Below are 12,347 nucleotides of genomic sequence, written 5' to 3' on the forward strand. Positions count from 1 at the left end.
ATCACTCAGTACCCCCTGCCTATCTCGAAAGAAATGGATATTATTATCCTAGTTGAGGAGGAGGGAGAATGCTGTGAGCATTATTAATACATAAATTAAAAAATTAATCTGGAAAGTGCTTTAAGGTCCCTAGAGAAGCCCTACCCAAACACAAAGCATATTTAATATTATTATCAGCACCTCCACAGAGCAGATAGGAGCTGGCACAATATAAGAGTGGTAAACTAAGGCACAGAGTGTGGCAATGGGTGAATGGGCTAGCCTTAGAATCTAGACCCCTGGGTGGGTAACATCAAAAAAGCACCAAACCAGTGCCCACTTTCAGCTTTTTCTAGTCATAAATGTTAATTATTTTTCCAGAGAAGAAACTTTTCCTTCGTTTTACCCTTCTCTTTGAGTCTTTGCTTATTTTGGACTTTTTTTTTTTCCCTTTACTTTTTAGTGTTGAAGGTGATTAAGGTTAAAATACTAAATCCTAAGACTAGTAATGAAAAATCACTGGTGTGCTTTCTAGTAATCCCAGTTATTTTTTGGCTTTGTGGCTTGGAACTCCAAATTGCGTTTATTTTATATAGTCCCATTGGTTGGAAAACATGCATAAAGACTTATCTTGGAATTGCTTTTTTGTTTGGCTGGGGAATCATTTTCAGCTTGCCTTTCACCAGTGAGAAAAGTTGTTTTGAGTACCCATTATATTCCCAGGACCTTTGAGGGTTTAGGAGAAGCTGAAGAGATACAATCATGCTCTCGAAGGCAGAGGTAGGGTGCAAAGTACATATATCAGGACTTACGGAAAAACAATAAACCGTAGTATGAGGAGACACTTGTGGTTGTATAATGATGGTCATTAGTCAGGCCGACTTGCTACTTCCAGTTGGTTCCCTGATCGTGTTTTTTAACTTTCCTGAAACTCGTTTTCCTCATCTATGAACCAACTAATAACCATGTCTGCCCCCTAATATCGTAGGATATAAATCCCTGAAAGAGCTTAACACAGGGCTTGACACACGGGGAGAAGGCAATGAAGGTCACGATTGCTGGATCATCATCGAGGTCATTACCTTCATCAGTTTAGTGAGAACTAGACTGACACACACAATAAATACTGCTTGCTCTTAGAGAAGACAGCAATTCCCAAGACTTGCCCTTTTCCCCCAGAATACTTCAACATATTCCCAGTAATGTTTTTAAACATTAGGTACTCGCATTTACCTGCTGTGTGGGTCAAACTTTTGATGCTACGAGAGGCTTTCTAAAACCCACTTGCAGACCGTGTGGGCTGCCTCTTTCGAGTTCCATATGCACAGCTGCGTGATGCACCAGGCACTCTCTCCTGATTCCAGCACTTCTGTCCAGGAGAGGCCCCGTTCTGCTGCCTTTGTGTCTGGGCTTCATCTTCTTCACGGTCACAGCTGCTTCACTCTGCACCCAGAGGCCTCACCTGGCCAACCCCCCGCAGGGCTCTTCTGGCCCTGCGCTCTGAGTCTGGGGGAGAGAGAGGGTTTGTGCAGGCAGCTCAGAGGAACAGTTGCTGCGGCACATCCTTGGCGTGCTGGCAGCCTTGCCTGGGCCCTGCAGAGACTACGTGTGTTTCATCTTAATGCCACGCTCAAAAATTATTTCTTCTGAATGTAACATTAATGCATTTTTATTGTTGAGCGGTTGGAGAATTCAGAGAGGCATGCAGAAGAAAATAAAATTACCTATAACTTTATCATCTAGAGGTAACTTCTGTTAACATTTTGATGTTTTTCCTTGTAGTCTTTCTTTTATGCAAATATCCGTCTAATTCTTACATAATCACATGTACTACATATTGCCCCAAATTGGTTATTATTCTACTTTTTATTTTTAGTAATATTTTTCTCATAAAAAAGTAATAGCTTCATATGTTCAAATTTATTTATTCCATAATTATTTACATGATTATTATTTCCTGTACAAGTTTGGGGAATTTATACATACAGAAATACACACACGTAGGAGAAAGAGAAAGAGAGAGAAGATAAATTTTATCTAATATTGTCAGTCCAGAAATAAACACTCTTAACATTTAGCATAGATCTTTTGTGGACTACTTTTTAAAGTCTTACTTTTTAAACTTTTTTAAAAATCCCATCTTATCACTTCTCACAGGAGTCACAGACCTGTATATATCTTCTTCTTTTTTATCGCTTAGAGGTAAGATGGACGGTGGTCTCATGCTCATATTGACACCTGAGTGCTTTAGACAGATAATTAATATTAAGAGCAACTTCGGTCGAGAATGAGGGTTAAGTATTATCAGGTTAAGAGCAGTGGACTCTGATGGACAAAGATCGCTGTGCCCAGTGGATTCAAAGATCTAGTAGAATTCTGGCCTAATTTACATACGTATTTATTCCAGAAATATTTCGAAAATATTCAGTATGTGAAGCACTAAGTTAACCACTTGAGAGGACACAAACATGGATTAGACTCTGTTCCTGGTCTGAGGGGTTGTCTAATGGGAGAAAGATATATAAGAAAATATGGTGCAAAACAAAATAGGCCACTAACTGTTATAGCATAAGTGACATAAGCGTATAAATTCCAAGAAAGATGCAGGCAACTTTAACTCTTAGGATCATATAAAACTTACAGGAAGAGAGAGCGTATGGTCAGGGCCTTAAGAAACAAGTAGAATATCAGTAGGGGAATGTTTCAGCAAGAAATATCATGAACAGAGCAAAGAAGTTGGGCAAGGGTATAGTGTTTTCATGTATCCGCATTCCTTCTGCTTCAGGATGTGGAAGGGCAAAGTGGGAAGTATACCCAGAAAGGGAGACTAGCTGTCAGGCCTCGGAGTGCCCTAAATATTATTATGTTAAGGAGCTTGAACATTAGAACCGGCAAAGGGAGCAAGCTGAGGATTTGAGTCAGGGCATGACATGATGAGATTGTATTTAAAGAAGCTAATCATGGTGGAGAAAGTAGAAGAAGAGAGAGAGAGTATTTAGAAGGCAAGAATAATATCATAACAGTCTGAGTAAGAAACGGGGACAACCTGAGCAGGACAGAGTGGAGAAGCAAAGGAGAGCCAGTGTGGTCCAGTGGAGGGAAAGTCATTATGACTTTAAAAACATGGACGGACAAAAGAATAAACATAACCTCAAGTTCTCTATCTTGAGTGATTGGAAAGATAGCATTCCTTTAACTGAGACAGGGAACATAGGAGCAAGAAATATATTTAGAGGAAGTGAGATGATAAATTTAGCTTGGGTCGTGTTGAGATTGAGGGGTCATGAAGACGTGTTTGGGGAGATTCTGTTACTGTGTTGCTGATAAAAGCTTGGTGCTTGGCCAAAGAGATGGAGTCCACAGGTGTAGATTTGGAAATCAGTTTAGGTGAGGTGGTTGAGCCACAATGAGTGCACTCGAGAAGTGTTAAGCAAGTAAAAAGGGAAAACAAAATAGGACGAAAATTGTGAAATTTATGCAATTAACAAGTTGGCAAAAAAGTGAAGCCAATGAGGAAAACCAAAATAACTAGGAAGAGCTCTGTAAAACCCTACGTATAGGCATAAGAAATCGATTTTCTTCCTAGTGTTTCAAATATTAATAATATGAGTTAACTTGCCTGTTAACTTTTCTCATCTGGAGTATATACACCATGCGTATGGGCTTTAAAAGACAGTGAGTATGAAAGTGCTCTGGTAAACCATCAGACACTTTGCACGTCTTAAGTCTTATAATTAGTGTCACGAAGTGAAGAAAATGGAGAGTTCCAAGAGGGGAGAGTAGTGTCAGATGCTACAGAGTTTCAGAAAAATATTTATTTCTAGCCCAGATCATTTGGTTTGTAATTTAAGAAAGTTAAGTCAAAGAATGAATTTGTCCTTTCATCACTTAGAACAGTATTTACGAAAGTACGGGGTATGTGCTTCTGGTAGTACAGGAAGAGACAATTTGGGGTTTGACACAGACATTAAGTAGAACTGAATCACACAGTGAGAAAGTCTCCTTTTGGCTTCTCTTTTAATCACTTCTTTTGTTTCTCTTTTAATCTTTGTTTCATTCCATGATTCTGATTTACATTAAGGGGGTAAAGTCTCATTTGGGACAAACGAGTCTTTAACATTTAACACAAGCTAGTCATCCTTTTCAATAAACTTCTTCAGGTCGTCAACAATACCCAGCTAGAATTTACATCATATTAACTCTAAGGTTACCATCTATGATACTGTCTTATTTTGGCAGGTGATACCGGTTTTCTAATCATAGTAGTGATATAAAGTTCCTTATAAAATAACTTTTTTAAACAAAAAGGTTATAAGTTTTAAAAAAAATATTAAGTATGTAATTGCATAGGTGGTATGTAGATATTGCAAAACTGAGAAAGTGATATTCCAATGATGGAAGTTTGGAAAATTTAGACTAGCTCTCCCGTCTGTGTTGCTTAGAGTGGCCACCCTTAGTTCAACCAGGCTGGAACAACATGTGAAATTTATCCTGGGGTTTGCTGGTCATGGGTTCTACACCTTCAGATCTAGACCCCCGTCCTTCCTCTAGGACAGCGATCCCCAACCTTTTTGGCACCAGGGACCGGTTTCATGGAAGACAATTTTTTCACAGATTGGGGAGAGGGGATGGTTTTGGGATGATTCAAGCACATTACATTTATTGTGTGCTTTTTTCCTATTATTATTACATTGTAATATATAACGAAACAATGATACAGCTTACCATAATGCAGAATCTAATGCCGCCACTGATGTGATGGGAGGCAGAGCTCAGGCAGTGATGCGAGCAATGGGGAGCGGCTGTAAATACAGATGAAGGTTCCCTCCCTTGCCTGCTGTTCACCTCCTGCTGAGCATCCTGGTTCCTAACAGGACACGGGACCGGTACTGGTCTGTGTCCCAGGGGGTTGGGGACTGCAGCTCTGGATCTCAGATCGGTGTCTGAAGCCACTAGACATTTATGGACTTCTATGTCCTTAGCTATTAAAATGAGAAGATTAGCATTAAATGATTACTAACATTCCTTCCAGCAATAAAGTCTATGATTCTTTGAGTGATTCATAAATAAGCCAGTGCTTTCAAATTGACAAATTTGGCTAAAATGTTTTTCCTCAGTAAGCATCAATATCATGTGTCAATGCTGGAGACTCTTCCCAGCCTAACATCCACAGCCAGGAGAACATCGACAAATTCATTCTCTAATTATCATTCAGATTCTACCTCATTTGTGAAGGATGGTTGTTTCAAGAAGGAATCTCTGCTTCAGTTCAGGCAATTAATTAAAATTGAAAGTGAAATTGTAAATGAAAATTTGTTTGAATTTCCTGAGTCTAATGCTTTATGCAAAAGCCCCACTCTCAGTCAGTTTTACTGTAGTCATATCTAATCTATTCATAAAGCCCATGAATTTGTTCCCCAATACAGCAACTCATACATATTAAGTCCTTATACTTAAAAAGAAATCTTCATCCATCTATTTACTGATATCTTTCCATCTTTTAAAATTTATTTCCCCTTCAAAAAGGGAGGGCAGGAGAAGTGTTTTCTAACTGACTGAAAGTTCTTCTAAGTATTATTGTGAATTAATGCCACTCTATGTCTGAAGTAACTGTTAAAAATAGAAGCATACCTTCTATTTGGAATGTGACAGCGTGGTGTCCTTCACCATCAAAAGCACAGCAAAGGACCAGGCAATAAATGAAAAAGGGAGATAGCACAGGTATAGGAAAAAAACCACACAGTCTCTTTGGATCTGAAAAAAACTGATACCTTTACGAAGTGTCCACATGAACAATTTCTTCTCTCTGATCAGAAAGGAATTATATATCCCTGCCGTTTTTTTGAACTGCATTGAAATTACCTTTTGTGCTAACTTGCTCTAACAAGGATAATCTTGTGCAAGCAACTTAATCATTTTAAGGTTCTGTTTCACATCTGAAAAAAAAAGAGATTAAAAATACAGTCATTGTTCTGACCAAATTAGCGTTTCCATGTAAAATCCCCAGCAATGTGGTAGATACTTCCTAGGTAGTCAACAAGTGTTAGTTCCCAACGTTGCAATAACACAACATCTGAACAGTTGAGATTAACATGCGCTTGACTTGGGGAAGGGCATCTTTCATTGCTCTTCAAAACCTCTTTCCTGTCCTATTTTCTATCCAATATTAAAATTGATTTCCTAGTTTCCAGGCTTACAGATTACAAGAGTAAATTAGAAGGTGTAAAGAACACCGGGAGGAAAAAGACAAAGAAAGAGAATAAGTTAGAAATAATTTCAAAATCACAGCTATCTGGAGCCATTTAGTGCAAGGGAAAACAGCCCTTCGTATCTCAGTAGTTGCTCAGGGCCTTTCTGTATTACAGTAAGACATAATGCAGGGTGTTCCAAACGGTAATCTTGATTTACCAAGACAAAGTTAAATTATATACACTTTGCTTCCTTTAGAAAGCATACAATGCATTTTGGAAGAATTACAAGATGAAGAGAACAAAATTTTAAGAAAAAAAATTTTTTGTGCTTTTTTTGGGTAAACCCTTAGCCATCCAAAACACTCAGCCATGGAGATGAACGCAGTTTTTCTAAGGGTTCTACATAAGCATGGTCTTACTGAAATATCTTCTGTATGTCTTCAGCAAATAAACTAAGGCTCCATATAGTTTATGGAAGAGGATAATGCATTTTTAATTGCTAAGTCAAAATGGTTTTTATGCAGATGGCCTTCTCTTTGTTTCAAGAAGGGACATTTGACAGAAAGTACTTGTGGACTTTAGCAATAGCCACTTTCTCACTTTCATTTCACCAGGACTTGGTGTTAGGGCAGTTTACCCAGGGGTACCCATGGGTTGTGTTCAGCTTCTCATGGTATAGTCTTTGATTGCCTGGGTGAAACACTTGCTCTGGGCCTGGTTTGCACATTAAAATAAAAGCCCTTTCTAAGTTATCCCCTTGAGAACAGCACAAACACACCTTATTATAGCATAAACTCATGTATACTGTATAAATTATCCACTGTATACAGACTCAGTTCCACAAATGCTGAGAGCTAAGTGCATCTGAAAAAAGTCAAGGAGGAGGCAATTGCAGACCCCGTAGAGAGAGAACGTGTAGAGTCCAGCACCCTCAGAGGTCAGCCAGTCAAATACCAGGGCTGGATTTTTCAAAGAACCAGATAATGCCAGTTTTATGGCCATTAATAACATTTTAGTTATATAAACAAAGATAAGAGTAATAAAAAATATATTCTGCTGCACAGTGTAATCTGGTTGCCAACAGGGTGCAGAAATGCACTTTCTCATTGTGCGTGTGGCGTTGCGTCGTGGACCAGCGACCACGGTGCAGCCTCCACAGCCTTCCGCTCCCCTTTTATGGGCAGTCCTCAGTGCTGCCAGAGCCCCAAGCTAGTCCAGGGAGGCAGATTCTTTGGTCTCCCCTCTAAAGCTCTTTGATGGTGCCTCTGGTAGTTAATGTGCCAAATGGTCTTCAGGGCTGTTGCATACGTGTGCTCTGCAGCTGATCAGAGTGCCTTGGCCTACGGCTTTCCCACCTCTGTGTGTGCCACATGTTGAAGGGCTCAGTTCAAACCCCAGGCCCACTGACTTCGGGGGAGGCATGGCAGAGCTCAGCTCCGATTCGGGTGTCTGCTTCAAACAGAGATTTTCCAAAGGATATCCTGTAATAGGTAAATCATTTCATTAGGCCAGGTTCCCTTTTCAAACCAGGAAGCAGAGGGCCTGCTGTGTAGGAAAACCCAGATAATGTTGTTATGGCTGTACCCAGAGCACTTGTAAATATTGTTGTCAGTGTCTTTCATACAGGTTCCATCAAGATGGTATTTAAACATTGACAGGTTAATTATGTGTTTTAAAGCTTTGTTTACGGAGAGCTGATAGGAAAGCTGTGAAATGACTCCTTAACGTATTGCAATGACAATTCTTTCCCCCGAATGTCTCCTCCAGTTGATTACTCCTCACGCCATCCGCGTGCAGACGCCTCCTCGGCACATCCCTGGTGTTGTGGAAGTCACACTGTCCTACAAATCCAAGCAGTTCTGCAAAGGAACGCCAGGCAGATTCATTTACACAGGTAAGAACCACTGCGGAGGGTGAACACAGAACTGCCTTGGTTTTGTGGCGTCTTTTACTTTATCTTGTATGTACAAGCATGTATTTTACTTTTAAATTCAGTTTCTGTTAAGACCTGCTTCCTTTCTCCATTTCACCATATGTGCGACCAAATGAGTTGCTTCTCTTATTATTATTATTGTTACTACTACTGAGAATTCATCTAGGTGTCTGTGTTGAATGGCAAGATCTATTGACATAACTGGTTGGCTAAAGATGCAGCGTGAGAAATAAGAGAAGGGGAAAGAGGCGTAGACAATCCTGAATCTTTCTGCATGTTAAGCCAGCTTGTTGGGGTTTGTTTGCTCTTCTAGCCAGCTCATAGCATTTGTATTAAATACAATTGGTAACTTTCATATTTAACTCTGGGTTGGTGCTTTCTTCCCCAGTAAACTGCCTTTTGTTCTCCCCAAACAGCCTTGGAACATGGACCAGCCTTGTGGTAAGAAGCTAGGGTTACAGGGTGAATATGAATTCCCGTCCCATTAGACAGAACCAGGCAAGATCTCTGTGGAAATACATCACGTACACAGGCTGAGTGCCCAGTGTGTACTCTGAGAGATCTCAAATTGTAATGTGCAAACCAAATATCCAGGGATCTTTTTACAATTCAGATCCTGCTAGGGTAGGTCTGGGGAGAACCTGAGATTCTGTATTTCTTACAGGCTCCCAGGTGAGACTGATGCTGCTGGTCACAGCACCACACTTGAGGTAGTGACGTTCTGGCCCCTCTGCTTAGTATCAGCTGTCCCTGCGTAGAGCTAGCTGTCCCCATGGACTGGTCCCAGATCTCCTTCTTCATTCAATAAAAGACCACAAGGCCAGATTAAGTACAGAGTGGAAGTTGCCTTCATACACAGATTCCAGAGCAGTAAAGGGATAAGTCTGTTAATAATCCTAATTATAACCATACAATTAAAGGGACAAAGTTTATTTTGCTGTGACATTTTACTTCAAAGCATCTTTCCCTTGTATTTTAATACTAGGAGCAAAACCAGACATGCTTCCTAGTCACTCAGCCTCTCTCTCTCTCTCTCTCTTTTCTTTTTCTCTCTCTTTCTCTCGAAATTATAAAAACAATTAATACATCCTGACCCTTGGAAATGCCTCCCAGCCCTTTAAACAAAATGCAGGTTTGGTGCCTGCCTGACGATTAGTTTTAGTTAATTGAAAATTATAGGATTGACCCAAGAGGAAAATTTTGTTTGCACTCCAATCACTTTTACAAATTAAGGAAAATTACCACAATTTTGTTTAGCTAAGGTTTCACACTGAGTTCAAGAAATTAGCTCAGCCATCCCAACAAAGTCAGCACTTTGTTAGTGAGCACTTGAAAAAATAATAGTCTATCTGGAGTTTTGTGGTGTATACAAACGAAGCATAGAGAAAGCTATGATGCTTTATAGAAGTAGGCCAAGTGTTTTTAATTAGGCTCATTGGTTCAGCGTAAGTTTTGAAGAACAATCAAACTAGCAGATTAGCTGTTTCTTTTAAAGCTAGGATTTCTTGCCATTCATTTTTCCCATGAGAACTTCTACATAGCACTATGGTTTTTTTTTTTTTTCTTCTTCTTCTTCTTCTTTTTTTTTTTTTTTTACAAGCCTCATTATGGGCCTGCAGGAAAAGGACCAATTGAAACTTCTGATACTGTAACATTCCCCACCATCATTCCAATGGATGGGAGTTTTTCACAACGTTCCTCACTGAACTCGGTGTTCTGGAACATATTACAAAACCACAGAGGCCAAATGTTTTCTCTGAGAAGTTTGGACTCTGTTTCTGGCCGAAAACATTTAGGCCTTGCTGGCTGCTTATTTACTCTGCTATTAAGAACAAGAAAAGGAGAAGAAAAAGAAGAAAATGCTTGTGTGGTGGGAGGTACAAGAGGCAATCAGCCATGGTTTCCGCTTTGGTGACAACGTCCCTGCCCATTAATAGTTCCATTTTGTGGTCAGGTCTCATTTAGAAGAAATTATTTTTAATCGGTGTTCAACAAAATATCCCCTAGAGCCACCTGGCCATAAAAGTTAAAAAAAAAAAAATTCATCCCCATTAAATTACTTAAGTTCTCAAAAGAAAATAGCTAGGGACCCATCATTATTTGGACTTTTTTAACCATTAAAAAAAATTGCCGTCGATTTAAGAAATCACGTCTTGGAAAATCTATATTATACTGGAATTAAGATCAAAGATAAAAGTGGTAGATTTGCAAGTCTAGAAAAGCAGTTTTGTATGCATGTGTGCCCGTGTGTACATGTGTGGGAAATTGAAGTATGAAAAAAATGCTTCTGGTGATCTGGCCTCAGACTGTGGGCAACAGACAAGAAGACTTGGTTTTTTAAGTATTCTAGGAGAGAGTCTAACCTCTCTCTGCATTGGAAAAATAAAATTTTGAAGAAATTGGCACATGGACTCCTCCACTGGTATAGTTGGCTGTTAGCAGTTACCGTGACATCCTGTCATTTCTGACAAAAGGGGATCTCTGTTCATGGTGACCCACACATGGGCCTTTTGATCACTAGCATTCAGTGCCCCCACCACCACGGGTGGCTTGTTCATGGCTGGGGCTACTGTCTCCTGCGATTTCTTTAGTTTACTCCTGCTTGTCACCACATACTAGTGAGGGTATAGAGATGGCTCATAAAACCTCTCTGTTCTTTGTGTCCAAACAACCACGCAGGTCATTGTAAATGTATCGCACCCCTCCTCTCTCCACCCACAGAAGTTCACACTTCATTTTCTTTAACATCCATAGTATTTCAAGATGTGAGGCTTGGCTTTCTGGATCAGGTAAGCTAACCCTCTGTTTCTTAGTGAAATGTCACTTGGAATTTTTCACTTAACAACAACAAAAAAAGAAATATCATTGAGCTGGAAAATAACACCCTAAACTAAGGCCCTGTTGCCATTTTTAGAGTATGTAAGGGAGAGTTTGGGTGTGTAGATGTGGAAGTCTCTAAAAATCCATAATCATTAAAAACAAAACAAAACAAAACAAAAAAACCTGAGACAGGAACAGCCTGGCCTACTCTATGCAAATGGACAGACTTTGGGGGGAGAGAGGAAAGAATTTGACCAAGCACAGAGTGCCTGCAAGCAGGCTCCCCTTGTAAGGATGGTGAGCCCAGCTCTCTGTCCTCTGCTGTAGAGACCAGAGACACACGAGGAACCCTTAGCTGCCAGTGGGCCCTTCCCTTGTGTTTTCCCAATCACAGTCATGGAGGAAAAGTGAATCCCAACTAGATTAGAACCAAAAAGCTCAATAGTTCTTCCCAGATCTTAGCTTTATATTGTGTCCAGTTACTCTTCTATAAATGCAGGCCAAAGCTGACTTTAAATTTTCAATAAATGTTTTCTAAAAGGAGGAAATAAAATCCCTTTCTAATCACAAGATAGTTTTCAGAGTCCTATAATCTTGTGTCTGGTCGGTCAGTCCAGTGGAAATTAAATCCACCATAACCTCCACTGACATGTAAGGGGTCTCGCATACCTTTGTCATTCTCACAGTTTGTCTTTTTTTTGCAGTTGCTGCATCTTTAAGTGACTTGGAGCTTTTAGAAGTGTGATCTCTCCTGCTTAGCCCTAAGTAACCCTGGGAGCTGACTAAAGACTCTTAGGAACGTTTAGCTGCTGCTTCAAAGTTTTTAGAATTGATTTTCCTCATAAGTGGACAATTCCAAATGCAGGTTTTACCTTCATTCCAAATATTTCTCCCTAGGAGAGGCGTCTATGTCTGGGGAAAATACGACAGGAGGAAGGGGCCACCAGGACAGTGTTGACCAGCTTAGGAGTTTACTGAGAGCCATATACTTCCTGACCCCCAAAAGTTGGTGAAAACCCTGATGAATGATCACCTAACAGCTCAGATGTTTGGGCAGGTCACTTGGCAGATCCCTTCTACCACTGAGTTCTCCCATTCTAAACATTTTTCACCCAACTTCCTGTTCCTGTGGAAGGACTAACCCAAATTCCTGTATCTCAGCCCGAGAATTAACTTTGAAATAAAATTCTTTCTGGAAGTACTTCCTGTTTGTACCTTATGCCCCAAATAACTTCACATCCCTTGCCAAGGCATTGCACATTGCTTCGCATGTAGGAGGGGCTGTTTTGTCCCACCATTTTCTGTGGAACTTGACAACTTTTACCATGACTTTCAAGTTTTCGTTTCTTTTTCTCCATCCCTCTTGTTTTCATCCTACTCCTCCTTTCTCCTGTCTACCTTTCTCCCTCCTCCCTCTTTTCTTT

The 12,347-nt window shown here is 40.1% G+C and overlaps 1 protein-coding gene across 16 annotated transcripts in view; it reads left to right on the forward strand.

Annotated features, from left to right (window-relative positions):
* The window catches only part of EBF1 (EBF transcription factor 1), a 385,100-nt gene that overhangs the window by 298,484 nt on the left and 74,269 nt on the right, over positions 1-12,347 (forward strand). For all 16 annotated transcript variants that reach the window (XM_069484298.1, XM_069484282.1, XM_069484285.1 and 13 more), the window contains one exon: positions 7,938-8,064. In XM_069484298.1, coding sequence (XP_069340399.1) covers positions 7,938-8,064 — 127 coding nt within the window. The remainder of the gene's footprint in view (positions 1-7,937; positions 8,065-12,347) is intronic.

Source organism: Eulemur rufifrons, chromosome 10, assembly GCF_041146395.1.
Source record: "Eulemur rufifrons isolate Redbay chromosome 10, OSU_ERuf_1, whole genome shotgun sequence".
Taxonomy (NCBI): Eukaryota; Metazoa; Chordata; class Mammalia; order Primates; family Lemuridae; genus Eulemur; species Eulemur rufifrons.